This window comes from Acytostelium subglobosum (genome assembly GCF_000787575.1).
Source record: "Acytostelium subglobosum LB1 DNA, scaffold: scaffold2, whole genome shotgun sequence".
In the NCBI taxonomy this organism is placed as follows: Eukaryota; Evosea; class Eumycetozoa; order Acytosteliales; family Acytosteliaceae; genus Acytostelium; species Acytostelium subglobosum.
In genome coordinates, this window is record NW_012236530.1 from 495,419 (window position 1) to 520,554 (window position 25,136).

A 25,136-nucleotide genomic window follows, 5' to 3' on the forward strand; every position below is an offset into this window, starting at 1 on the left:
CAGCCATAGCCACATCTCTACCGCCACAACAACACATAAACTATCAGATTCTGTCGTGACAACAACGACAACAACAGTGGATACAACAGCCACCACAGACCCAAATTCCAAATCAACAACGACATCCTCAACAACAACAACAACAGTGGATACAACAGACAATGTGGCTCTGCCCGTCGAGGTCCAGCCCTGCACCAACAACCAGTGTCCACACGTACTGGTCCAGGACCTCTAGGCTTTGTCGAAGGGTGGAGATTTTCAATGCCGGAGTAGACCAACATGTTCCAAGCTATCATCATCGCCAACATGAAACACCGAACATCGAAGAAGAGGCAGTGTAATACATTGATATATTAGTTCAGTGTTTAGCAATCAAACGAGATTGTCAAATAAACGACTGTCAATTTGGCGGCACACTCACATCTACAACTTGATTATTATTATTGCAACAGAGAGAGAGAAGACAAAGGAAGGAAGTATAATGAATGATGATGATAATAGTCAATTGATAAAGTGTGTGAGGACCTTAACTGGTCGCTTCGCATCAACAAACAGAGATAGATTGATTGGTTGTGATGATCAAGTAAAGTATGTAGTATACCCATCCCCATCCCCTGTCGCGTATCACTTACAGCTGGTCATAGATACTAATACTACCTTTGAACACAGCTCATTGAATGAAGTGTTGAGAGATGGTATCGAAAGAAGAATGAGTAACATTGTGTTGGTGTCAGGACCTCCCTCCTCTGGCAAGACTACTGTATGTTTGATTGATCGTATTGATTGAATGATACTAACAAACCAAACAGTTGGTTAGACATTGCTTACGTGAATATGAGAGTGATCGATTCACTTTGGTATGGTTGAAGGGTCTGTTACATCGTGGAGACGTGTTGGCATTGCGTGAGATCATTAGGTCGATGGATTTACAACGTCATATGTCAAGTGCACATGCTGGCATCGACGAGATGACAGAGAGTATAAAGGCGGCATTGGGTCGTAGCAAGGGTGATGACACAGCCGATCCAAAGTACGCCAATATACCAAAGCATGACAAACCGATGATCATTGTAATGGACGACTTTGAACACATGGTCAAGCGACAACAAAAGAAACAACATCTACTCTACAACCTACTGGATCTCGCACATTACAACACTGTCAGCATGACCCTCGTCGCCATCACCTCCTTCCAAGAGATCCACACCAGTCTCGAGAAGCGTCTCAAGTCTAGATTCACTCAGTTGCGAATCACCATGCCATATGTATCATGTATGTACCTAATTGATTGGTCGGTCGCCCACCTTACCCTCCATCACTGGAACTATTCCACTCACTCAATCGTATTCAATCATTTAGTCGACGACATGATCAAGTCTTTACACAATCTTATGACACTGCCACAGACAAGCGAGGTAACATCATCCCAAGACTCATTTGAAAGCAAGTGGAACCAAAGTATAACATCACTATGTACAGATCGCGACCTAATTGACACTCTCCAGCATTGTCATTGTTTGAACAACACATTCCCATACTTCTTTAAGTTGTTTGTATGTATCCAGGAATCATTCCAGGCATCAATCCATCATTCAATCTTACTTACATCCATCAACCAATCAATCAATCCCATTCACAGACTGAGTGCTTGTATCAATTGGATCATACAAGGATGTATTTGACAAAGGAGATGGTGATGGAGACGATAAAGAGAGCAAGGATTACATGGATGGAGCGTGTGATGACTGATATGTCATTGTTTGAGTTTACACAGTTGGCATGCATACTCAACTTATCAAGGAAGCATAGGGATTTCCCTATAACATCAACATCATTCTCTGAAGTCTACGACATTGAGTACAGACACTTCACAACCTCATTCTACAAGACATCAGACATGGTTAACAAATCAACATATCACGCTGTAAGTTAAGTTAAGTTAAGTGATCGACTCATTCACTCACCCATTCAATCAATCAATCAAACATTAGGCATTACAAACATTACTAAAGTATAAATTGATAAAGAAGGAGGGTACTAACTTTGGAGAGTTTATGCAGTTCCATTTGACAATCTCTGATATTGAGGCTTGTACAAGAGTTGTCAAGTCTCGTGGTGATTGTCCATCATCACTTCAAAGTTATATAAGTACTTGGTTGGAATAAATAAGAACATCTCCAATCAATTATATATATGTTTGTTTTGGTGTAGGTTGGGTTTGAATGAATGAATGAGAGAATGGTCATTGGCGAGTTCGAATCGGAATCTTCCAGCTTGGTTTCGCAAACACACAGATATTCACCCAAAATTGAATTTTTCAAGGGTTACCCTTGTTAACTAACTAGTTGTGTTATGTGTGTCTAAGTCTTGTTCTGTTGGGCATCAATCTTCCTTCACACATTCAAATACACATAAACAAGTAATAATACATATATATACATATACAAACATACTTATACATTACTTACTTAGTCAATCATTCATCGAACACATTGCGACTTTAAAATCATAAAGTTGCGACAAATGATATAAGAGCCTATAAACAGAGATTCGTGCAAATATTACATCATTATAGAGATAGAGATATAGATAGTTAGATAAATAATAATATATAATATAGTATAAAATGACAGAGACAGACGATTATGATGATATCAGTTTGAAGATATTGGTGGTTGGTAAGCTTGCTTGTGGCAAGACATCAATCATTCAAAGATTCTGTCATGATGAGTTCCAACATAAGTATAAGCCAACTGTATGTTTCATCAATGAACGATGGATGATGTTAATCAATGACAATACCAATGTCAACGTTATTGATTGGGCTCATCTTTGCATCATCTTGGCAACCCTCTCACATTCATTCACATTCATTCACTTACTCATTCATAGATTGGAGTAGACTTCAATACCAAGGAGATGGAAGTAATGAATACAAAGGTTATACTACAACTGTGGGATATCGCAGGACAAGAGAGGTTTGGCCATATGACAAGAGTATGTAATTGTTGTATTGTTATGGACGACAGAGGCGCAGCAGCAAGCAGTAGGACTAATAACCAAGCAAACAATTAGGTATACTTCCAGAATGCAGATGGAGCATTGGTTGTGTTTGACTCGACGAGGAGTGCGACCTTCTACGGTGCCAAAGAATGGAAGGATGATATAGACGATTGCTTCACAAAGGCAGCATTGCCAACTGTACTATTAGCAAACAAAGTTAGTACCCATATATATCATTGATTGATTGACGACACGACACGGCTAACTAACTGTAACTGTCACATATAGAGCGATTTATTGTCAACACCAAGTTTCCCTGAAGATATCGACAAGTTCTGCGATGAGAACGGCTTCTTGGCTTGGTTCAAGACGTCGGCAAAGGAGGGCACAGGTATCACTGAGGCTCTGACAGAGCTGGTCACAATCATTCTAAAGAATCATTTGGAGTCGGTCAAGAAGTCACCGCAGGAGGGTGGCTTTAAGCTTACACCCGATGAGACACAGGCCACTGAGACAAAGAAGTGTCAGTGTTAGCAGGCAGTAACAATCAATCAATCAATCAATCAACCAAGTAGTAGTTATTAGTTAGTTTATTATTATTATTATTATTAAGTTGGCGACGCCACCAACCCATCGCATCCCCTCCCCATCATTCATTCATTCAACCAACAAACACAACAAGCAAGCAGGCATCTAAGCAAGCGACATCAACAACAAGATCTTAGGCTGCTAGCTTCAAGAGTAGAGACACAACAGTAGCAGCGGCATCCATCACCAACCCAACCCAACCCAACCAACCACAGTCTGTTGAAGTGACAGATAGTAGTAGTCCCATCCATCAATCCACCAATCAAACATACATCCATCCATCATTAAAGTAAACATATGTGTAAATATTTTATACTAGTCCTTAGTCCTAGCTAGGATAGCTAGCTAGCTATCCTCTTGAGCAACTGTATCGATTCCAGAACCAAGTGGACTTGTTGATTAGCGTAGGATGCTTGTCAATCACTGCCTGAAGTGATGCACCTGCGCCCATATGATAATTGGAATCGTTTGGATTGTCCGTGATGTTGTAGAGGAATAGTAAAGTGGAGTTGGATGACAGCTCCTGAATGAGTGGATGTCTCACTTGGCCAAGGATGATCGCTATCAGGTTCATTGATATGCTTATCGATTGTGTGTTGCAGCCAATCAGGATTGTCATTAGTGGGACCTTGCTCCTGGTCTTGATGTGCTTGACCAGGTTGAGGGACGTGGCAAACTCCTTGTAATGTTGCGTTGGTGGCCTGTCCCCATGACAATTGAATGTGTCAAAGGTCAGTCGATGGATGTTGGTCCTTGTCACCAATGGTATTGTCTGATCCAAGAGATCAGGGTTATTGGTGTCGAAAGAAACATTGGTAACACGACACTCTGGTGATTGCAACAGGTGGGTTAGTAGATCGAGTGTGATCAAGCCACTGTACTTGAATGTGGTCAATGTCGGAGTGGACTTGATATATTGAAGCATCTGGTCGTGGAAGACAATCCAATCCTCTTGTTCCAGGTCAACATCGATAAAGTCCAACTTTAAAACCAATGATTGTAGTTGTATGCAACTATTGATCAGTTGTTCAAAGAATGGTAGATGGCCTTCGATCTCGATCATTGTACTGAAGAAGCCAAAACAATTCTCAATGATACGGAGGCTGGTGATGTTGCGGATTGCACCATTATGATCAAAGATTGCTCGAAGAAAGAGTGTGTCGTCAAGTTCACATTGCGTGGATCCACGGATAGTGAGCTTGGTGAAGCAGTCCAATGTCAATGAATGGATCGTCGTACCCCTGGTCCGATCCATCCATTCTCAGTTCGAAGGTGCAGCAGATTGTTGGAGGTAAGAACTGGTCMAAAGTTGAGTACAGAGGCATGAAAAGTCACCTTGGGTTGTAGACAACTCTGTCAGGTCGCCCGTGAACAGTATTGACTGAAGTGCTGGCGAGATAAAGTCAATACTTGACAAGGTGGTGTCACCATTGTAATCAATGATCAGACGCTGAATAGTCCGTTGCATCACTGAGAATCGATTGGGGTGTTGTTGATCTATATCAGTGTTAGTGTCTGTTGATGTTGTTGTTGGTATTGGGACGATATGATGTTCGTTGATTGACTTCTCGAGATCTGCTAACGAATGAAACAATAGAGAATCATTGAGTACTGTTGCTACATAATGATGCAATCACCATGATACCAATGACAATGAGAGACACCATCTTCTACCATGACGACATTGTATAAAGTTACATGACAACCAAGCATGTCTTATAATCTTCAATATAACTGTTGTTGGTAATAGTTGTTGTATACCAATAGTATTTGTTGTTGGGTTCATTCATTCATTCATTAATTCATTTGGATTGTTTGAATCATATATTTATAACTTGTTTTCAAGAGGACTACTAGGACTAGTTCTAAAAGCAACAACATCCCTATTACCTCGAGGCCTTCAAAGACAAAGATATTGGATTAATTAATTTATTAATTATTTATTGATTAATTAATTATTTATTCTTTTGTTTTTTTTCCAATTTCCACCTTTAAATCTATTTTTTTCCTTCGTTCCAATATATAGAGATACATGGGATACAATTTGTCACTTGGGGATGATGGTTGCTTATTAGGTGGCAAGTGTTTGAGAAAGGAGCGATCTTGAATAATATCAACAAAGAATTGGTAGAGCTCGATTTGACCATGTTTGATGGCATTGTGAATTAACTCTACAAGTTCTTTATCGTCATGTCTAAAGAAGTTCATGTTTAGTCTGGCCAGCTCCGACTGCCCGACATTATCGATTCGTCCCAGTACACAATGTCATAGTCTGGATATGTTGAGAACAGTAATTGAATGAACTTTGTCTGGCTGTTGAGACAAGCGGCCTCATGTACTATCTGGACCATCTGGTGCCCAAAGTCACCAGCTTGAAGAGTCTCCTCTAGCAATAATTGGAAGCAATTGAAGTGCCAACATATTCCATGTTTTCCTTGCTGACCTCTGTGCAACAAATGTCAACCAAATACTTCAATATGTTGGTCCTTTCGTTGACTATGGCTATTCCAACAAGCTCATCCATTATTGATTGGTCCAAACTGGTGTGCTGCTCCTGCTTCTGAAGGTTCATTATCCTCGTTAGTGACTCCAAGTCGCCTCTCCATGCAGCAGACTTGAGGCGGTAGTACCAGTGATGGGCAGTAAGCCTTGATAGGCTTATTGGTGGAATAGTGGATGGCAGATGGTAGTGGTAACCCACAATTATGGGCTCCAGCGAGTCAGAGAACTTGCACAGGTGTTCAAAGAAGACGCACCTTGGTGTTGACTTGAGCACACCATCCATCAAGAATGGGATTATGTGTGCGTGTCCAGTGGAGAGAAAGAGCAAGTTTTTGATGTCGTCCGTTTCCAATAATTGTGGGAATGATCCACGGTTCAACATCTTGCATAACATCACCAGCTGAACAAAGTGTCTCAATGACGGATATAGATTTCCAAACAGGGAGGTTTGCTGTTGTACCAAGCAAAGGTGTTTTGGATATTGATACTATGGTGTATGGATTGGTGCAGGAGAGTATCGCATTGATTGTTGAATCGCTCGACATTGTCCAACAGTCCATACACCTTGCAAAGGCAAAAGAGTGGCTCAAGCCATTGGGCGATGGGGTCGCGGTATGCAGTGGCGGCATTGGAAAGGTATATTTCAGGAGAGAACAGCCGGTGGAGGAGATCGTTCTGGGTTGGGAAGTAAGGTTTGAATGCCAATAGTATGCTCTCTAGATCTGGCAAGTGTTGAGTGTTGGCCTTCATTACTGATTTGATGACTGGCGAACAAAATGGGAGGGTAGGTTTCCTTTGCAATGTTGCTTCTGCTCTTTGCACAAACTGATCTTGGACGGAAGGACGTCCTGCCTTGGTAGGGAACTCGTTGATGAGGAATTGTGCCATCTTGTATTTCGATGTACTCACTGCTTCATTGATGAGCTGATCAATGGTGTAGTAACTGGACATATGCACTGGATTGCGTTGCCTGATGAGTATGCGGACTGCGGTGATGTTACCAGCTTGAACTGCAGTTAGTAAACATTGGGGATTGGTGAAGTAGACGTTCTTGGCTTTGTAGAGTAAAGTGAACACCTCCTCGTTGTGGACATGTTGACACAGCGCCACTGCAGCCTCAGTGTCAAAGTTAAGAGAGCGTCCAGACTTGATACGATCGCTCAAAAGATAATGTTTGCCACTGTAGATTATACGGGTAGCATCGTCAAAGTTGTCGTATCTATGTAGAGTATAAAGCTTGAAGTCATCCAAAGGACATCTATTAGCTCTCTCAATCTTGACAAAGGCACAAGTACTCTATTGCCAAGTACAGAGATAATAGGATTAATCTCGCGTTCTCTTCATTATGAATGAATGAATGAATGGTTGAATGTTGATTGAACGTATGAATKGAATGATTGATATGATGTATTCATTATCTCATTGTTGGTTTCATGAATGAAAGAATGGTGGATGTTCAAAAGAGTGTCTCTTTTATTGGTCGCTGCCCGCACGCCCGTACGCCGCACGACGCACAACCACATCACTTCAGACCAAAGCCTTCAGAGTTGTTGAGCGCTTTGGAGAGACGCTCTTCAAGCTTCTCTTTGGTTGGATAGCATGGGAGAATGAGGGCGTTGAAGCAGGTGTGTGCTGAGGGCAGACGGTCGCTGTCGATCTGTTTGTGGATGGAGAACTGGATCTTGGACAGTCCTCCATAGGGCACGCGGTCACAGCCCGTGGAGAACGACAGGAACTTTCTCTTCATATCGTTGGAGAATGCGTGCACCGTCTCCCAGAAGTAGACGATCGTCTGGTCAGTGTGCGTGTAGCCACCGTCGTACATGGTGATCTTCTCCAGCTCCTTAAAGTCCAAGTCCTCCACGCCACATATCAAGTCCTCCAGCTCCTCTGATCTGAGCAACTGTAGCAGTGGAGAGTCGCACACCAACTTGAAGCCCTTATAGAACTCGTCCCATTGTTTAGAGATTGAAGAATCCAACAAATACTTTGTGTATAGTTTGAGGTACTCTATGTTGATTGATTGATTGAGTGAACGAGTTAGTGAGTGCGCTTGCGGACCATCAATCAACTTGACGTACCTTGTCGGTTTGAGTTGGTGACGAGTATTTCATCACCACCTGGCTTGAGCTCAATGGTCTTTGTCTCGCCAAAGCTGTCAGAGGTGACGGAGAAGTAGGTCATCCATTCAGAGACGTCGTCTGTCGTGTCTCTAAGTGTGATTAGGCTTTGATATATTTCCGGTTCAATTGATTCGACATCTTCCAGCGACACTGGTATGCCCAGCAACTTCTTATATACAACGAGAGGGAAGTGTACGTCCAGGATAATGTTATTATACAACGCCAGTCCAAGTATCTAATGGATAGTTGATGGATAGTTAGGATCTCATTCATCCATGGATGATGGACTGGACTGGATTACTTACGATTCCAATCAACTCAAACTCCAACTTGTCAAGAGAGTTTGGATTGAACCACCAGGTCCTCAGCTTATCGTTGTAGATGAACATGCCAAACTCTGTATCAAAGATCTTGCGTACGACGATCTGGAAGAACTCCTTCTGCACGCCACCCTGATCAATACCATCCTCTCCTTTAAACTGTATCTTCAACTCCTTCTTCATTTCCTCTGATGTCTTATTCCTTTGTATCTGTCGTGTCGTGCATTATGTGTAAGAAGTAGAACCATGATGATTGATTGGCCTGGCATGGACTGGACTGGTACTTACATTATTTAATGCATCATTGATGATGTGTTCTCGACGAACTTGGAACACCAAGTATTCATTCTATAACAAGTGATGGTTAGGTCAGTCAACAGTTTGGCCATCCTCGCGCCAGCCAACGTAGGATACATACTCGGTATTTCTTTTGTTGCAATGTGTATTCTATTGTTAAATATGTACTCTTGGTATAGGTGCTCAGTATGAATGGATAGGTGGTGTATGTGAAGCTGAAGGAAGGAAGGAAGGCCAGCGCAGGTGCAATGTTAGTACTTCTCCGAGATGTCCTCGTGTCGACTGATGACCTGTCTGGAACATACCCTGTCTTCTTGGTGTAGTTTGAAAAGTCTGTGAATAGGTCAATGTAGTTGTTGATCAAATCGTTGTAGAACTCCTTGTAGTTGGCAAACTTGGTAACAGAGTTGACCTTGTCTACATGTAGTATCTTGGAATAAGTACTCGCTAGCTCGCTCACGAGTCGTTGACAATCTACTTACACAGTAACTCGAGGAATGCACACGCACCAATGATAGGAATATCCGATACTAGTTTGATGTTCTCAGCCGTTACCAAACGTACAGAGATGAACTGTTCAAAGTTGGTGAGTAGCTGGATGAGTTGCTCTTTGGAGAATCTGTTGTTGTTGTTGTCACGTGATGAGTATCAGTATGAACGTAAGAATGGTGATAGCCATATGATTGATTGAATGACGTACGTCAATAACCAAAGACCAAGTGTATTCATCAGTGGTGTGTCCAGGTTGGTGAGACCGACGCAGAAGTACTCCAGTATCTTGGAGTTGTCTAGGTCATAGACGAGTGGATTCTGCAACAGGAATACATATGGCTTCAATATCTCCATCGAGTTTGTCTGTGGGTTGTTCTTCACTGTCTTGCTTAGGCTGATCGCTGAATCCGACAATGTTTTGATAATGTCGTCTCGTTGCTGCAGTATCATCGTCATCATCGATGTATGATTGATTGATTAGGATTGATGAAAGGGGACAGGACCATGGTCCGCACACTTACCAGTGATATTAAGTATTCAAAGGTCTCTCGTATGAGTTTGAGGTTCAGTCCAATGAAGTGATTATAGTCATTGCGTTGCTGTGGCTGCTTCTGTGCGTGCATATGTTGTAGTCATCGTGGTCGTGGTCATGTTAGCATCATCATCGTCCAAACAACGCGGCGGGACAGACAACACGACACTTACATCTGCGAACGTCGTGTTCATGTGAAGAGGTAGTTGTTTGATCTGATTGATAACGATTGAGTTGGCATTCTTCTGTACACACTTCTTGAGAAAGTCCAAGATTGACTCGTCGTTGGGATTGAAGACCAAGTTCTGCTCATCCTTCATATACATACACAGATACTGGTCCTTATGCTTATTGGCGTATTCAATAGACTTTACCGCAGCCACATTAGGATCCAATATCTTTGTACATTGTGGATTATGGCAACAATATATCGAATGTTTATCTATTGTCTCATTACATCCTCTAGTCAATTGAGTAAAGTATCTAATTCATTCATTCGTTGGTTCGTGAATGTCAGTATGACCTGTCTATCTGTGTCTGTCTATCTGTCTGTCGATCTGTCTGGGTCGCGAACACATACTGTTCAATATATGATCGTATTACTTGCTTTGACATATTACACTCCTGATTATATATATAAATGTATATCTTATATATTACTATGTACAATAATATAGATTGTTTAGTCGGGTGTTAGGGATAAAGTATTACGAGTAGTAGTGAGTGAATGAGTTAGTGAGGTAGGTGAATGCAAGTTCACACAAGTAATAACGGGTGGGCTTCAACCTCAACCCCTTCAACGACTACGTGTGTGAACATCTTAATTTATGGGACTCATCACTATTTGAATCGGATCCGAATGATGGACACAAGATGATCCAGTCTTTCCAATCCATCATTCCAATCAATCAATGAATTAATCAATGATTATCAATTATATATCATAATTGTTTAATTATATTATATTATAATTTTGATGATGGAGTTGACACAGAAGGAGCAGCACCAGAACTGGTCTTGTTGCCACCATTCTCTACATAGGATAATGCTGCACTCTTGACATGATCCACTGATCTGGCATCACCATTGATCTTCTCATATTCCAGATAGCGCTTGAAGAATTGTTTGATGTTGCGATCACTGAATTTCAATGTGATGCATCGCTCAAACAGTTGACGAATGTTCTTTTGATGACTGGCCTTGAGCTCCATGTCCAAATACACATTCCAGAGATCGGAACGGCTGGGATAGCTTGAGACCAGGCCCTCAAAGATTGTGCGGCCTCTCTCGATGTCGCCCATCTTGAACTCCAACTGTGCATACTTTGAAATGACCTCCACCTGCTTCTTCTTTGCCAATATCGTCATAACCTTTGCCAACACGCCACGGAACACGTCCACCTTGTTAGCCGTCAGCAAGAACTCTCCATATCTGCACCAGACCTTTGCGCTATGTCTATATTTCTTAAAGAACATCTTGAAGTATTCGTCCTCGAGCTATATCGTTTGATTGATCGAGTTTGAGTGAGTGAGGGCATGGACTGGAAATTGGTGCTTGAACTTACATCAAACTTCTGGGTCTGCTCCAATATGTTGACGATTGAGAAGTACATTGACTTGGGATCTTGGTATTGGATGGCGCGCTGGAACAACTTCAGAAGGGTGTCCTTGGTGCCGTACATGTTCTCAAGGTTGAGCAATGCAGTCCAGACATTGCGCAGCTCGAGCACCTCGGTTGGTATGATCTTCTTGAGTGCTTTCTCACCAATCTCTCTTGCCTTTTGTATCTCGCTCATGCCCAAGTAGAAGGCCATGTACTTCATCCAGACGAATGATGAGTTGGGTGATCCCATCAGCACACGCTCAAAGTCCTGTGCGCTCTCTGGAGCCACGTTGTGATCGGACAACATGTCTTCCTTCTGCTTGATCTGGTTCTCTGCCTGTGTCCTCGACATCTTCTTCTCCTTCTTTTGCTTCTTTTCGTCCTGGATCTCATCCTCGTCGATCGCGTCCTCCTCGGCGTCAGCCATGTCCTCACCAGCGCCACCTGCTGCTCTCTTTCTCTTCTTGTCCAGTCCGTCGGCCATGGCTGCAAAGTCCTCCTCGACCCACTTGATGGTGGCACCACCATCAGCTTGCACATGGATTGACATTGCTTGATTAGTCGCCTCGGGGGCAGATGCAGCAGCGGGAGTAGTGTTGGTCTCCACGGTACTGAGACCCTGTATCATGCTCGCAACGTCGACGTATGTATGTGGCTTGGGTGCCTCCTCTGGCTCGTCGTCCACGCTCCAGGGTGGCTTGATGATGGCCTCAAGATCGATGCCCTCCATGTCTGATTCAAGAAGTGAGAAGACGTAGCCTCGCTCAGCAGTCTTCTCCTGCTGGCACACGCCCAGCAGGTGGTCGCCAACCTGGAAGTGCTCGGCCAGTTGCTCGGCCGTGTATGTCATGCCGGCAGTGATGTTCATCGCAAAGATCACACCCCTCTCGTTATGGATCGTCTTGACCACGATGTGCTTGGTGTAGACACCCAGCACGGTGAGCGGCGACACCTCGCCCTTCTTGAGCGCCACAAAGTTATCGGTGATTGTTGCTGTACAGATCTTGATGTCACCCTCCTCCTTGAGATCGGGCTTGGTAGTCACGGCAATCGGCTTGCCGGGCACGATAAAGCTCTGGATGACGGGATGTATGTCCTTGAGCAAGAGCACACCCTCGACGCGAGTCGACAGGAGCACGCGTGCCATGTCGCTGTACACGGCGAGAACGTAGCCAAAGCCTGCTGTACCGGTCGTGCTCAGCTTCTCCTCCAACATTATCCTACGCTTGATTGCACGTGGCTTCTTGTGCGCTGGGTTGTACTTGAAGCATTTGGGCCTGACATAGATCTTGCCGGCCGTCATCATGAACAGCACGTCGACCTCAATCAGATCGTTCTTCTGGTATATGGAGAAGGGGGCAGAGGGATGGGTCTGCATGTGGACGTCGGTGGGGCGAACCTCAGCAGAGAGGCCGCGCGGCAGACCCACCTTGAGCGAGGTCGGGGTGATCTCGCGCACCAGCGCCAGACATTTGGTGCCCACGGCTATCTTGGGCATGTTGGCGGCCTCGGGCAACGCCAGACGCACGGCGCCACTCTTCTCGACGGCCAGCACCATGGCACTGAGCGCGGACCATTTGAACTTTAGCAGATTGCTGACAGTATGCATTGAGTCAAAGTTGGTCATTATATCGATGAGACCGATTGTGTTCCTGTTGATGATCACCACCATGTCTGTTACCTTGTCCGATGAGCGGCCTACCACCCAACACGGCAAAGTGACGCCAGGCTTGATCGCCGCCTGCTTGGCCTTGCCCTCGAAACTAACACTAAATGTATGATCGGCTTCGTTCACGCCAGTGATTGTTATCACTGGTGCAACCTTTGTTGTTGTTGTTGTCTCAGTCTGTTGTTGTTGATAGTTCTTTGGAATATCTTCTTCCTTGGGTGGCAATAAGAATTGAAATGGATTGTTATTGACATCTGATATCTCTGTAAGATGGACTGATGTAGTCCAACGCTGTTTGGTCTCAGGGTCTATATATGTGATGTCAACATATTGTGATCGTTCGCTAACAATCTCTGGTGTGATGATCCTTCCAATCAGTGGATGTTGTGGTTGCTGTTGTTGTTGTTGTTGTTTCTTGGAAGTTGATGTCGTTGTAGTTGATTGTGATGTAGATGCTACCGTCGACGACTTTGCCGTTGTCTTTATTGTCGATGGTTTAACTGTTGTTGTGGTTGATGCTGTTGCAGCTGGTTTTGTTGTATTTGTCTTTGTGGCAACCGTAGATGGTGCTGAGGCTGATGTCTTTGGTTTCTGTTGTGCAGAGGTGGACACTGCCGCAACAACAGATTGTTTGCCTGTTGTCGAAGATGTTGATTTCTTTTGTGACATTATATATATGTAATACTTCAAACAATGAGATAAACGATTGAGAATGAATGAAAGAATGATTTTAACTACATCCCATCTTTAGTTTTTTCGCTTCGTTCGGTCGTCAACACAACAAAGTTTTTGATTTGTTTCAATTTATTTATTTTATTTTGATCAATTCACCAAACTTGGGTTGAGATAGAACATTTTTCCTTTATTATGTAATATAGACCAAACAAAGAGAGTGAAAGAGAAATAGAGACAGAACGACTTGATGGATAATTCTCAACAAAAAGAATGATTAATTTATTGAGTGAATGAACTCAACTAAATTGAACAGTGGATTGATAAGTGTACGAATGTTTGGTTGATTGAGTCTTCAACATTTCAAGTATCCCATCAATCCAATCCGATCGAATCCAATCCAATCAATCAATCCTAATTGACATAGATACAGAAAGACACTATTTTAAAGTATTCAGACAATGTGTACTACGTTTTAAGTATTAAGTTATACACCACTCATTGAGTGTGATTGATTGATTCCTGTCACCATCAATATGATTGTATGTCTGACACTACAAACTTAACAATCTTCACCAATCAGTGACATTCCAACAGACATGTTGTAGTCGTAAGTAAGATGTGCTTGTCAAACCAATCAATCACACTCACATTCACACTCACATTCACACTCACACTCACATACAACACCCATCACAATCAATCACTCACACCACCTTCACTCACACACTCATCAATGTTATATTATAATATAACTACCATTATTGTCTTTTAAGGATTGACACTTTGAGATTAATGGCAACGACCATTCGTTGACATATGTGGGAGGTGTGAATTCACAAGTGATTGGTTGACTCACAGTGTTAGTATCCTGTCTGCGCCATGTCCAATTGAACATGACTGTCTGACTGACTGATAATCCATTATCCGAATCACGTGATCTAATTCTTGTGAAGTTGTATAATATTATGCGAGTGTATGTGTTCAAACTGATCAATCACATTCACTCCCTGGAAATTTCTTTATAAATAGAGACAAGGGACTCTTTATCAATATCAAATCAAATCAATCAAATATATCTAATTTAATCAATCAATATTTCTTTAATAATAACTATTCAACCAAAATGAAGTCTGCTATCCTGTTACTATTGCTCTCCCTTCTCTCCCTTACCTCTGCCTACTACAACTGTGGAACCAACGCATGTGACCGTTACTGGACCTGTCTGAAGGGTATCCCACCCTATCCATCTTGCTCAAGTATGTTCCACTCAATCACCAAATCAATCTTTCAATCAATCAAACTAACATATTCTTGAATAATCATTATTAGATGGATGTGGTGAGCGTGTATCTTTGACCCAGGATGTCTCCAACCGTTGGAAGCAGGATGGTATTGACTTTGTCCAGGTCACTGTGGTAGTTACCAACATTGGACCAGTTGCAATTAAGGATGTTCTGATTGATGGAGCTGAACTTCCATTCATTGGCACCGATCTTTGGAATGTTAACCGTCTTCCAAATGGTGACATCATGTTCCCATCGTATCAAGTCAGTTTGGCTGCTGGCTACTCCTTCACCTTTGGTTACATTGCACGCTCAGACTCCCCAGCCCATCTCTGGATCAAGAACATCTACGTTCTTTAATATTAATAAACTTTTACCAATTCAAATCAATCAATCACTCATAAATAGTATATATAAAGTCAAGACTGCTTGGCTGGAAGAAGAAATTTCGCCTGTATTATGATCAAACAGTATATACTTCCTGCAAGAGAAGTATAAGGACCGTTGATAAGTTGATAGGTTGATAAGTTGAAAGTTGATAGGTTGATAAAGGATTGGTGAAGGTGGCCGATCAATCAATGATAATTACTGGTGGGGTTGCACTGCTTTGACGGGATATCCCCGAAGTGTAGAAAAACAAACTAGCTCGGCATTACTCAGGTTCATTCCATTCTGGACAATGCATAAGTTCATGACTTGTTCCAAGTTGACACCAGAAAGTACTTCCAATAACATTTGGGGGATGTTCACCTGTTGTTGTTGAGCCAATCTTCTGATAACCCTGTATGCAAAGTAGAATGCATATAGGGGACATGCTTTGTGCACACCACAGCGCAGCCTGTGGATGGGATCATTGAAATTGATTCCAACATTGACAAAACTTGGTGATCTGATGCTGCAATACATATCTGGATGTATTTGTGATGGGTCCAAGAAATAATATACTTTGTCTATCCCAAATCCAATGGAGTAGTGGTCATGGGACTCTAGTTTGTTATGAAGGAAGAAGAGGGTGAGGTATCCATCCTTGAGATATCCAGTATTCAATTTTGGATTCCGTCCTCTGTATACCACAAAGTCCCCATAGATCTTGGCCAAGCGTTTGAGATTGTCATCCAAGTCCTGATGATCAATGAATCCATTCCTCTCGATGTAGTTATAAAGTTTGTCGTTATCCACTACTACTCGACCACGTTGAAGTTGATTGGCATCAGCATTCCATTTGGACTCATATTCTGTGAGATTGTTTCCAAGTAACCTTCTCCAAACTGGATCTGGTCTTCCCCATTCAGAGATGGATTGGGAAGTATTGATTGAGAATTGTGGACCTCTTGAGGTTGGGGTGTTGGGCATTGGTTGCTGAGGATGTTGGCTTGTTGTCTTTGTTGTACTACAACGCTTTGTTGTGTTTGTTCTTTTGGTTGCTGATTTGGAAGTGGTTCAGATCTTCCACTTGGTTGGTTGGTGGAGGTAGTAGCAGGAGCAATAATTGATATTGTAGTTGCTGTTGTTCTTGTTGTTGTTTGATGTTGTAATTGTTGATTAATAGGAAGTGGTTTAGAACTTCCACTGAGTTGGTTGGTAGAAGTTGTAGCAGGAGCATTAATCGATGTTGAGGATGTTGATGTTCTTGCTGGTGTTTGTTGTCGTTGCTGTGGTAGTTGTTTTGGTTGCTGATTCTTTGGAAGAGGTTTAGAACATCCACTGGGTTGGTCGGTAGAGGTAGTAGCAGGAGCATTAATGCTTGAGGTTGAGGTTGCTGATGTTCTTTGTGATGTCACATAGAACATGGCGGCCGGAGAGTGACTTAACCTCTCCGGCCTGTTTGCTGGAGAGTTGGCACTCTAGTTCTTCTGAGGTTCTACTTTGTTTCTTGTGTGGACGAGACGGCTCATTGATGTCTACATTTTGCTCCTCTCGCTCCTTCCTCTTGAGAGTATGTTGTATTAACTCCCATTGTTTATCAATGGCCTTCTTCCTTTCATCAACCTCCTTAAACAGCTCCTTCAACTGGCTTGATGATAAAGTATCAAGTTGTCCTATAGGATTGATTGATTAGATGTCAATCTAAATGTTAATGTAAATGATAGGTATCATTGATAAGTATTATGCTTACCTTGTTCATTCATATCTATCTTTATGTATATAATAATAATAATAAGTAATAAAGAGAGAAGAAAAATATTAATCGTTCAAAAACCAAGAATTGAGATATAAAATATATATATTAATTAATAATAATCTATAAGTGTATATATATATAAGAGATAATAATAAATATGTCTTTGATGATGTGCTTTGTTGATGGTATCCCAACCAATAATGGCGCGAAATTAACAACTTTCCCTTAATTTCGAGATTATTTTGGTATCCATCTGTTGAACTCAAACAAAGACCAAGGGTTGGTGGTGGAGAGAGGCCTTAAGAAGTGCTCGCAACGCACTACACATGTAAATGAGGTGTCGCCTCATCAATGAAGGTTCCTGGCATGCTGCAAGTTTATTTGTTGAATCGCAAGGAGAGGATGGATCGCACGTCGTTGACATACTGCAAGACCTCCAGGAAGGGAAGGAGGTTGAGCAGTGACTCGTCCATGGGGTCATCGCCCATCCAGTTGTTGATGGGCAGTGCGTTCTCAATGTTGTTGGAGTAGGCAATTGGTGAGTTGTCAATGATGATCGTTGTGGCCAGGTCTTGATGGATGAGCGAGAGGTCCTTGACAAAGTTGCCGTCCTTCTCCAGACAGGACTCGCGGAACAGTCGCTTCTTGAGCACGTGGCTCTGGTCCAGCTGGTCGAGCAGCGGGTCGGCGTACTCCTTCATGCTGGCTGTGAATATGACCAGGTCGTACCACTTGGACACCTTCTCGATGAAGTAGTCGACGTGGGGTCGCTTGATCACGTAGAAAGTGCACTCAATGTCCTCGACCAGCACGTTGACCGTCAAGTGGTGGTGGCTGACGGGCGTGAGTGTCGAGTGGACGAGCGTCTCGTCCAGGTCGAGGATCAGTGTCTTTTTGGACACGGGCAACACCAAGTTCTGATTGTACACAGAGAACAAGCTCATCACATTCGCGTTGGCTTGAAGTTGTCTTTGTTCTGCTTCGTCTGGCGATGCACTTATATGTTCTTTTGATACCATCCTTGTCTTGTTCTTGGACATTGATGTTGATGATGTTGTTGTACTTGTTTTGATTATTGAGTTGTTATTATCCTTTATCAATTCTATTTCTTCTTGTTGTTGTGTACTATTACTACTACTGCTGTTGCTGTTGCTACTTCCATTGAAGCTTAGAACACTGGCTATCATTGAGACCATCCAACTATATATTATATTCATAGAGTCGACAGGCTTTTGAGGGGAGACCACCACCTTCTCTAGTTGTTGGTCTGGACTCTCATTCCTGCTGATCAATGAAGCTGCTGCTGCCGCTGCTGCTGAATATTCCTCCATTGTTTATATGATGTATATATATAGTATGTATGTTTGATGTAAGATGTATATGTGATTGAATGTTTGATTGATTGATTGATTGATAAGATGAAGAGGAAACAAACTTAATAGTTCCTCGATCAGTCTATATGTATCTGTATATGTATGATGGGATAATAATATATATATCTAAACTAATAAACTATATATCTATGCTTAAAGAGATAGAGAGAGCTAATATTACAAGTAGATGTTAGTACAGTAAGTGGTTATAAATATTATTGTACGTGTGTGTTTGTGTTTGTGTTTATGTACGAATGAATGAATGAATGAATGAGTAAACTGATGATGAGAATGAATGAATGAAATGGATGGAGTGGTAGGGTAGTAGATGATTATTAGTTGGTGCAAAGACAGCAGTCAGACAGGGACAGCCAGAGAGTCATTTGATCAACTCATCACCCCCCTGGGGATGTGTTTTAAAAAATCAGAACAGTGTTGTTGCGATGGGCCAGGTCTGTACCATGCATGACGGTTGGTCGATCAATCAAGTGAATGAAATTTAAGAAAGCGTGTGTGTGTGTATGTGTGTGTGTGTTGTCGTTTGATAGATTGATTGATTGATTGATTGATTGGTGGATTGATTTAACTTATGTGACGTGTATAATGTATATGTGATTCTGATTTAAAATCAAATTGATTGATGTTGATTGATTGTTTGAATGATTGGGATTTTGGGTGAGTGATGACGATGTTATAATTGAGTTATTGGTATGGTTTAATGATCACGACCAATCAATAGAGTATGTTGTGGTTGGGCATGAATTAGGAGTATTCTTCTGATATGTAGTACCTCGAGAATATATATATAAATTTATATGTATAGTGGGAGATACTTACAAGGCCTACTTGCTATTTGTATATAAATAAATTAAAGGATGATCAAATAATAATAACTTTGATTGAGAAGAAGTAATAATGATTGAACACACAAAATGTTTATGATGATGATGGTAATCAGTGATTATTGGGTAGGTCCCTTGTTTGTATCTTCGTGTAAATTGCAATTATTAATAATCAAAACAGTGTTGTTGATCAGGCCCACACAACCTAACTTGGTTCGCAAAGAGTAGCACGCAGTGAGATTGAGTGTTGTTGATGTTGTTCATATTTATTGCGTGAGTATGTAAGTGGAGTGTTGGGGTCGGGTGCTCTCTTGTGGGGGGCGAGGTTAGAGCTCCTGCATGATATGGAGAGAGGAGGCAACTCATTGTATTAATCATTAATACATACATACACATTGCTATCATTCATTTGTTAAATCGTTGTGTATGTGTAATGGCATGCCATTGTAGTGTAGTGAGCATGCATGGTGACTAACCAACTCAATAATCATCCAGCATTCTTAAATCGATGATCACCCAGGGTCAGGTCAATCATCATCTTGTTTAGTTAATCTTTACTTTACGCGAGAAAGCGGAGCCTCTGGGCCCAGACGTTGTCCAAGTATGAATGAGGAGGGCATAGTCGAGATGCTCGAACCACTCACAAGGCAGCTTGCAACGCCGACAGCTGTTCGAACCTGGTGGCGATGGCTCAAAGCTCTCCCATCGTATTCCTTAAACGCTCGTGAACCTGTGCAACATATGCGAGTAATCCATTCCCTTCAAGGTCAGGTCATTGATGAATACCAATCTTCGAAGCCATATGTTGCCGATGATATCAATAATCCTGTGATTGATGGATGTGTCGTGCTTGTGGTGTTGTATGTATGTATCTGATCCTGTGTCCTTTCACATTATCTCTCTTTCTCTCTTTGAATGGGCGCACTAAAATAGACTCTCTGATGGTGGAGAAGTAAATCATGTGGATATTTTTTGGAACAGTGCCTATACGAGTCCCCCGCGCACAGTTTGGTGTTGCCACCCCATTAGCACGACCATCCAACCTTTGATTTAGGACCATACTAGGTCACCAAAAAGGACATGTTGGAACAGGCACACGGTGGAACTATATGGTAGGACACAATCAATCACTCGACCTATTAACCTTACTTATTCATTCAAACATATACATCAATTAACTTTTATCTTGTTATCAATCAATGTCAGCAACACTATTATTGCTTGTTGTTGCTGTTGTTGTGTGTGGCCACACTACCATGGTGACGGCAGTTGCTGCCCCTACTCTTGCAGGAATGTCCTTCACACCATCGATTGTAGAGTATGTCACACCAGAGGTGCCATCCGTGAACTTCTTCGTCTCGGTTCAGGGCACTACAACAGTGACCAACTTCACATTGACAGTGTGCTCGACCACCATTGCACTTGGTCGTGATTCAATCACCGTGGACAACATAGGCAATGTCTGTAATATAACTGCATGCTTCCCAGTTGATCTTATTACAGACAAGTGTGGAGCCACCTCCTCAATGACAACAGTCATGGCACCCATCGCCATCTCCCTCGTCGACATAGCCGGCACAACATCATTCACATCGCCTCAACTCACTATCATGTTCCCAACAACCAAACTACAACTCACATGTAAGTGTTGCCTCATACCCGGAACAATTCCAACCGAATACTAACATTGTCCAATCATATAAATATAGTTGATTTGACACCACCTGTTATTGGAGAGTTTAGGTATCTCACTCGAAATGACACGATCATTGTGTCTGTACAGGTCAATGACACTCAGACACATGTCAAGTCAGTGGTTGTATTGGTGACTGATCAATCAAACGCGGACAATAATATAACATTGTCCATTAGACCCGATGCCAACAACACATATTATGGTCAACGCAAGTTTGACACAAGTGCCCAAGGAAGTGTATTCCTCATCCAAAGAGTGACTGCCACTGACTATGCCAACAACGTCGCCACCAAGTTATTCCAAACCCCCTTCTCCGTCACCTTCCCATCACGTAAGTATTGAAACCGACATGGAATCATCCTGGATGGTACCATCACTCACTCAATATATAGCCCCTCCCAAGCCTCCATCAACATTCCCCACGGTAGTGAGCGCTATTATCCAGAACATCACTGCTGAGGACAATGCACATTTTAGCACTGTGAGGATGGACATTACATTGTCCGTGCCAGTGTTGCCAATCATTCGCACAGTGGTCTACTTTCTCAACTTGGAGCTAATACCTTGTAATGCTCAGTATGATGGCAACACATCAGTGGTTGCATACTGCACATTCTTCCCATATCCAATGAGGACACTCACTCCAACACTCGAACTAATGAACCAGTTGGGCGACCTCAAAGTGTACACATTGCCACAAGTCTACAACCTTGCTGGTGCCATCACCAACAAAGTGAACTACGGCGGCTCGACGTGGCTGGTCAACCCCGGAGGCGGCATCAACGCCTTCCTCCCATTCACCCAACAACAGAACATTACTTTCAACACGACAACTGGCACTGTGTCACCATTGCTCTTTGGCTACAGTCAATGGGCTGGCTCATTCTACGGTTACCACCTGATCGAAGGCAACCTCTACAATGGAACGATCAGTATCATCGCCCAGCTCGACTCGGCCAATCCTCCCTACGGTGCCAACAACATCATCACGCTGATCAATGATTGTTATTACCAGCCGCTTCAAATGTCTATTCCAGCACCAGAGATCACAGCGCGAGTGGACCCCGCGGCCAACTTTGTGATCAGCAAGTTCAGTGCGCCTCGCCCAACAATGGACACGGCCAACGCAACAATCACCAGTATCCCTATAATACTTGAGACCACATCCAACTTGCCAGTCTCATACATTATCCCAAGGGATGCGATTGGTGGAACAGTCTCTGGATACATCTATGAACGAGAGATCATATCGAGTGGCCAGTCCGCAGGTGTCACCGCCTATCAGACCAGTATGCAATTGGTGTCCGCCGAGTACATGCGACCCAGGGCACTCAATGTCCAACTGATGACAAGTCTAGGACCATTCGCGACGGCCTACTCCCAATGTCTCTATCTTCGCTCGTCCACACCAAACATTGCGCCAGTCGTAAAGTCATTCACGATCTATCCCAAAGTGATTGATACCCGTCAGAAGCCAGCGCTGTGTACATTCATTGTAGTGCTGAACAACACCATCCCAGTTGATGCTGTGTTTTTAAAGTTGGGAGGCAAGTGGACTCAGGAGTGCTACTTGTCATCATCCAACAGCACAGACAGCGTCTACTCGTGCACAAGACTGTTCCCCAAGCTGTCAATGTCACTCCGCGATGATGACGTCTCACTCCAGCTCAACTCAAAGTATGAGTTCTACTCAGTTGGCTCAGTATTGGACTTCCAAGGCATGAGTCGCTCGTTTGAAGTGGTTGGCATGTCAAGTCGCGACTCCATGTTGGCCGTGCCCAACGTTGTTCAGTACACATACGATAGTTCATCGACCAATCTCACATTCCAAGTGCAGTCCACTGGCGCACCAATCTACTCAGTCGAGGTCATCGTGACCAATGGCCCGAACGTACCATCCACCCAATTCCGCCAATCAGTCTACCGCACATTCCATGCTGATGCCGAGGCAGTCTTTACCGAGAAGGGTACCGTGTCACTTGGTACACTACCATGCACAGCCGCATCACTCAAGACACCATCGGTTGACAACCAACTACAGGTCATCATCAATATCGTTGATGTCAACGCATATACCTACACGATACCATATGGAAAGCTGAGGGATCAGTTCCCCTCGGTCGTAGTCACGCCACCCGTGTGCAAGGACAACGCGCCACCCATCATCCAAAGCGTGAATGTCAATCCAACTGGCATCCAACAGACCACTTCCAAGGGATACACACTCACTGTTAACATGCGAATCACGGACAACCTTAGCGGTGTCAAGTCGGTCCGCATGATCATCACCACGCCAGGCTTCCAAAGGTGGGAGTACACTCTGACATCGGCGGCCAACCTCTCGACGGGCAGCGCCAACGATGGTGTATACAAGATGGCAATGTACTTGCCCGCGCACACAATCAACACCTTCTCACTATCAGCATACGTCATCGACAACAATGACAATGGCAGGATGTACACGGCCAATGACATGTTCTACTACTTTGGCATTGGACCACTCATTCTTCAATCGACCATCACTGATCCCGTACCAACATTGCAATCCTACACCTACAACTCACCAATCAACGAGGGTCAGAAACTGGCCATGACCATCACCACTGGTGGCGGCTCGTGCAAGGAGGTATACTTGTCATTTTACACCATGGGCATTGTCAACAGACTGGCCGCCAATGCATCTGGAATGGCTGGCAACACGTGGTCAATCAACTTTGCACCATATGTGTTTGGCGAACAGTTCTTCACAATCACTTTGGTTGGCATCGACAACTCGGTGACGACCTACACAACGGACACATTGCCACAGGGCAAGTCATACTTCTATGTGCCACGTGGCAACAGTGTTACCGGGCTCAAGTTGTCAGGCCTGTCAACAACAGTGGATGGCTTCTCAATCACTGGTCAGGTATCATTCAATCAACAATTGTTATCAACTGATATTGTTAGATGTGTTGTCACCGATGTAGATAACAACAAGGTGTACAAATCCAATGTTGACCTATCATCATCTATGCAGTGTGCACTACAAGTGGACTCATTCACAAGTGAGACCAGACATTATACTTGGTCACTTGAGATCCAATACTATGTGGGCACAAGATACATGTTCATACCAACCTATGAACTACTCTATGGATACATGATTGATGGTGCACAATTCCAGATCACTGCCACTCAGTCCTCGGCACACTCTACCACACAAGCTTCCACCACCCAAGCCTCCACCACCCAAGCCCCTTCAACGACAACAACAACAACATCGCCATCTACTACCGGTAGTCAATCAACTACTACATCATCACAATCAACTACAACATCCTCGCAGACAACATCAACTATATCAACAACTACAACAACTCAGAATCCATCGAATGGTAACATATTGTCCCCACTCAGTGCGGTTCATCAACAACTTGTTGTATTTATCCTTATCTTGTTCATTACACTTTAAAGGTCACATCTGGAACTGACTTTAATAAACTACTTATCCTAAATCAGGACAATGCTAATTACTTTAGCGCCATTTTTTGAATTAACATTTCATTTTTTGATTGTAATGGTATTGAGATAGGGATAAAGAGATAAAGATAATGAAGGTACATATAAAGAGGTATGAAGCATCAACACTCAATAACTCAAACAATCAAACAATCAATCAACTAATCAATCATACAAACATCTAGATGGCATACAGTGTCAACATGGCATTGGGATGTTAATGAAGAATGTTGTGGAATATGTCGTATGCCATTCGACGGTTGTTGTGTTGACTGCAAAGCACCTGGTGATGATTGTCCTCCTGGTATGTAAAGAGACATTACACATGTCAAGACTCATCCTAACTTACAACAACATCAGTATGGGGAACATGTAATCATGCATTCCATATGCACTGTATTCTCAAATGGCTTAGTTCAAACAGCGAACAACAACAATGTCCAATGTGTAGAGCTGAATGGCAGTTCAAGACAGACAATAAGTGATCAAGATTGATTGGTGATTCAATTGATGCTC

At 42.9% G+C, this 25,136-nt stretch overlaps 10 protein-coding genes across 10 annotated transcripts; 5 read left to right on the forward strand and 5 right to left on the reverse strand.

Moving 5' to 3' along the window:
- Nucleotides 1–709: 709 nt before the first annotated feature.
- Nucleotides 710–2,165, forward strand: SAMD00019534_009710 (hypothetical protein; the record flags this gene model as incomplete). Its single annotated transcript, XM_012902938.1, has 5 exons — nt 710–760; nt 810–1,272; nt 1,360–1,553; nt 1,640–1,924; nt 1,992–2,165. The coding sequence occupies 5 exons, from the start codon at nt 710–712 to the stop codon at nt 2,163–2,165; spliced, it is 1,167 nt and encodes a 388-aa protein (XP_012758392.1).
- Nucleotides 2,166–2,626: 461 nt separating this feature from the next.
- On the forward strand, nt 2,627–3,537 carry SAMD00019534_009720 (hypothetical protein; the record flags this gene model as incomplete). Its single annotated transcript, XM_012902939.1, has 4 exons — nt 2,627–2,755; nt 2,893–2,997; nt 3,076–3,219; nt 3,292–3,537. The coding sequence occupies 4 exons, from the start codon at nt 2,627–2,629 to the stop codon at nt 3,535–3,537; spliced, it is 624 nt and encodes a 207-aa protein (XP_012758393.1).
- Nucleotides 3,538–3,940: 403 nt separating this feature from the next.
- Nucleotides 3,941–4,846, reverse strand: SAMD00019534_009730 (hypothetical protein; the record flags this gene model as incomplete). The annotated part of the gene is made up of 1 exon (XM_012902940.1): nt 3,941–4,846. One exon carries the CDS (start codon nt 4,844–4,846, stop codon nt 3,941–3,943), a length of 906 nt encoding a protein of 301 aa, XP_012758394.1.
- A 1,131-nt stretch (nt 4,847–5,977) lies between these two features.
- On the reverse strand, nt 5,978–6,843 carry SAMD00019534_009740 (hypothetical protein; the record flags this gene model as incomplete). The annotated part of the gene is made up of 2 exons (XM_012902941.1): nt 5,978–6,580; nt 6,658–6,843. 2 exons carry the CDS (start codon nt 6,841–6,843, stop codon nt 5,978–5,980), a joined length of 789 nt encoding a protein of 262 aa, XP_012758395.1.
- Nucleotides 6,844–7,615: 772 nt separating this feature from the next.
- SAMD00019534_009750 (hypothetical protein) lies at nt 7,616–10,342 on the reverse strand (the record flags this gene model as incomplete). The annotated part of the gene is made up of 7 exons (XM_012902942.1): nt 7,616–8,103; nt 8,175–8,451; nt 8,522–8,755; nt 8,825–8,881; nt 9,311–9,452; nt 9,534–9,775; nt 10,175–10,342. Coding segments are annotated over 7 exons (1,608 nt in total), but the record flags the coding sequence as incomplete, so codon positions are not given.
- Nucleotides 10,343–10,822: 480 nt separating this feature from the next.
- Nucleotides 10,823–13,797, reverse strand: SAMD00019534_009760 (hypothetical protein; the record flags this gene model as incomplete). Its single annotated transcript, XM_012902943.1, has 2 exons — nt 10,823–11,353; nt 11,422–13,797. The coding sequence occupies 2 exons, from the start codon at nt 13,795–13,797 to the stop codon at nt 10,823–10,825; spliced, it is 2,907 nt and encodes a 968-aa protein (XP_012758397.1).
- A 1,129-nt stretch (nt 13,798–14,926) lies between these two features.
- Nucleotides 14,927–15,446, forward strand: SAMD00019534_009770 (hypothetical protein; the record flags this gene model as incomplete). Its single annotated transcript, XM_012902944.1, has 2 exons — nt 14,927–15,059; nt 15,133–15,446. The coding sequence occupies 2 exons, from the start codon at nt 14,927–14,929 to the stop codon at nt 15,444–15,446; spliced, it is 447 nt and encodes a 148-aa protein (XP_012758398.1).
- A 2,139-nt stretch (nt 15,447–17,585) lies between these two features.
- On the reverse strand, nt 17,586–18,539 carry SAMD00019534_009780 (hypothetical protein; the record flags this gene model as incomplete). The annotated part of the gene is made up of 1 exon (XM_012902945.1): nt 17,586–18,539. The coding sequence occupies one exon, from the start codon at nt 18,537–18,539 to the stop codon at nt 17,586–17,588; it is 954 nt and encodes a 317-aa protein (XP_012758399.1).
- Nucleotides 18,540–20,679: 2,140 nt separating this feature from the next.
- On the forward strand, nt 20,680–24,573 carry SAMD00019534_009790 (hypothetical protein; the record flags this gene model as incomplete). The annotated part of the gene is made up of 3 exons (XM_012902946.1): nt 20,680–21,064; nt 21,133–21,450; nt 21,512–24,573. 3 exons carry the CDS (start codon nt 20,680–20,682, stop codon nt 24,571–24,573), a joined length of 3,765 nt encoding a protein of 1,254 aa, XP_012758400.1.
- A 215-nt stretch (nt 24,574–24,788) lies between these two features.
- Nucleotides 24,789–25,105, forward strand: SAMD00019534_009800 (hypothetical protein; the record flags this gene model as incomplete). Its single annotated transcript, XM_012902947.1, has 2 exons — nt 24,789–24,924; nt 24,981–25,105. Coding segments are annotated over 2 exons (261 nt in total), but the record flags the coding sequence as incomplete, so codon positions are not given.
- Nucleotides 25,106–25,136: the final 31 nt, after the last annotated feature.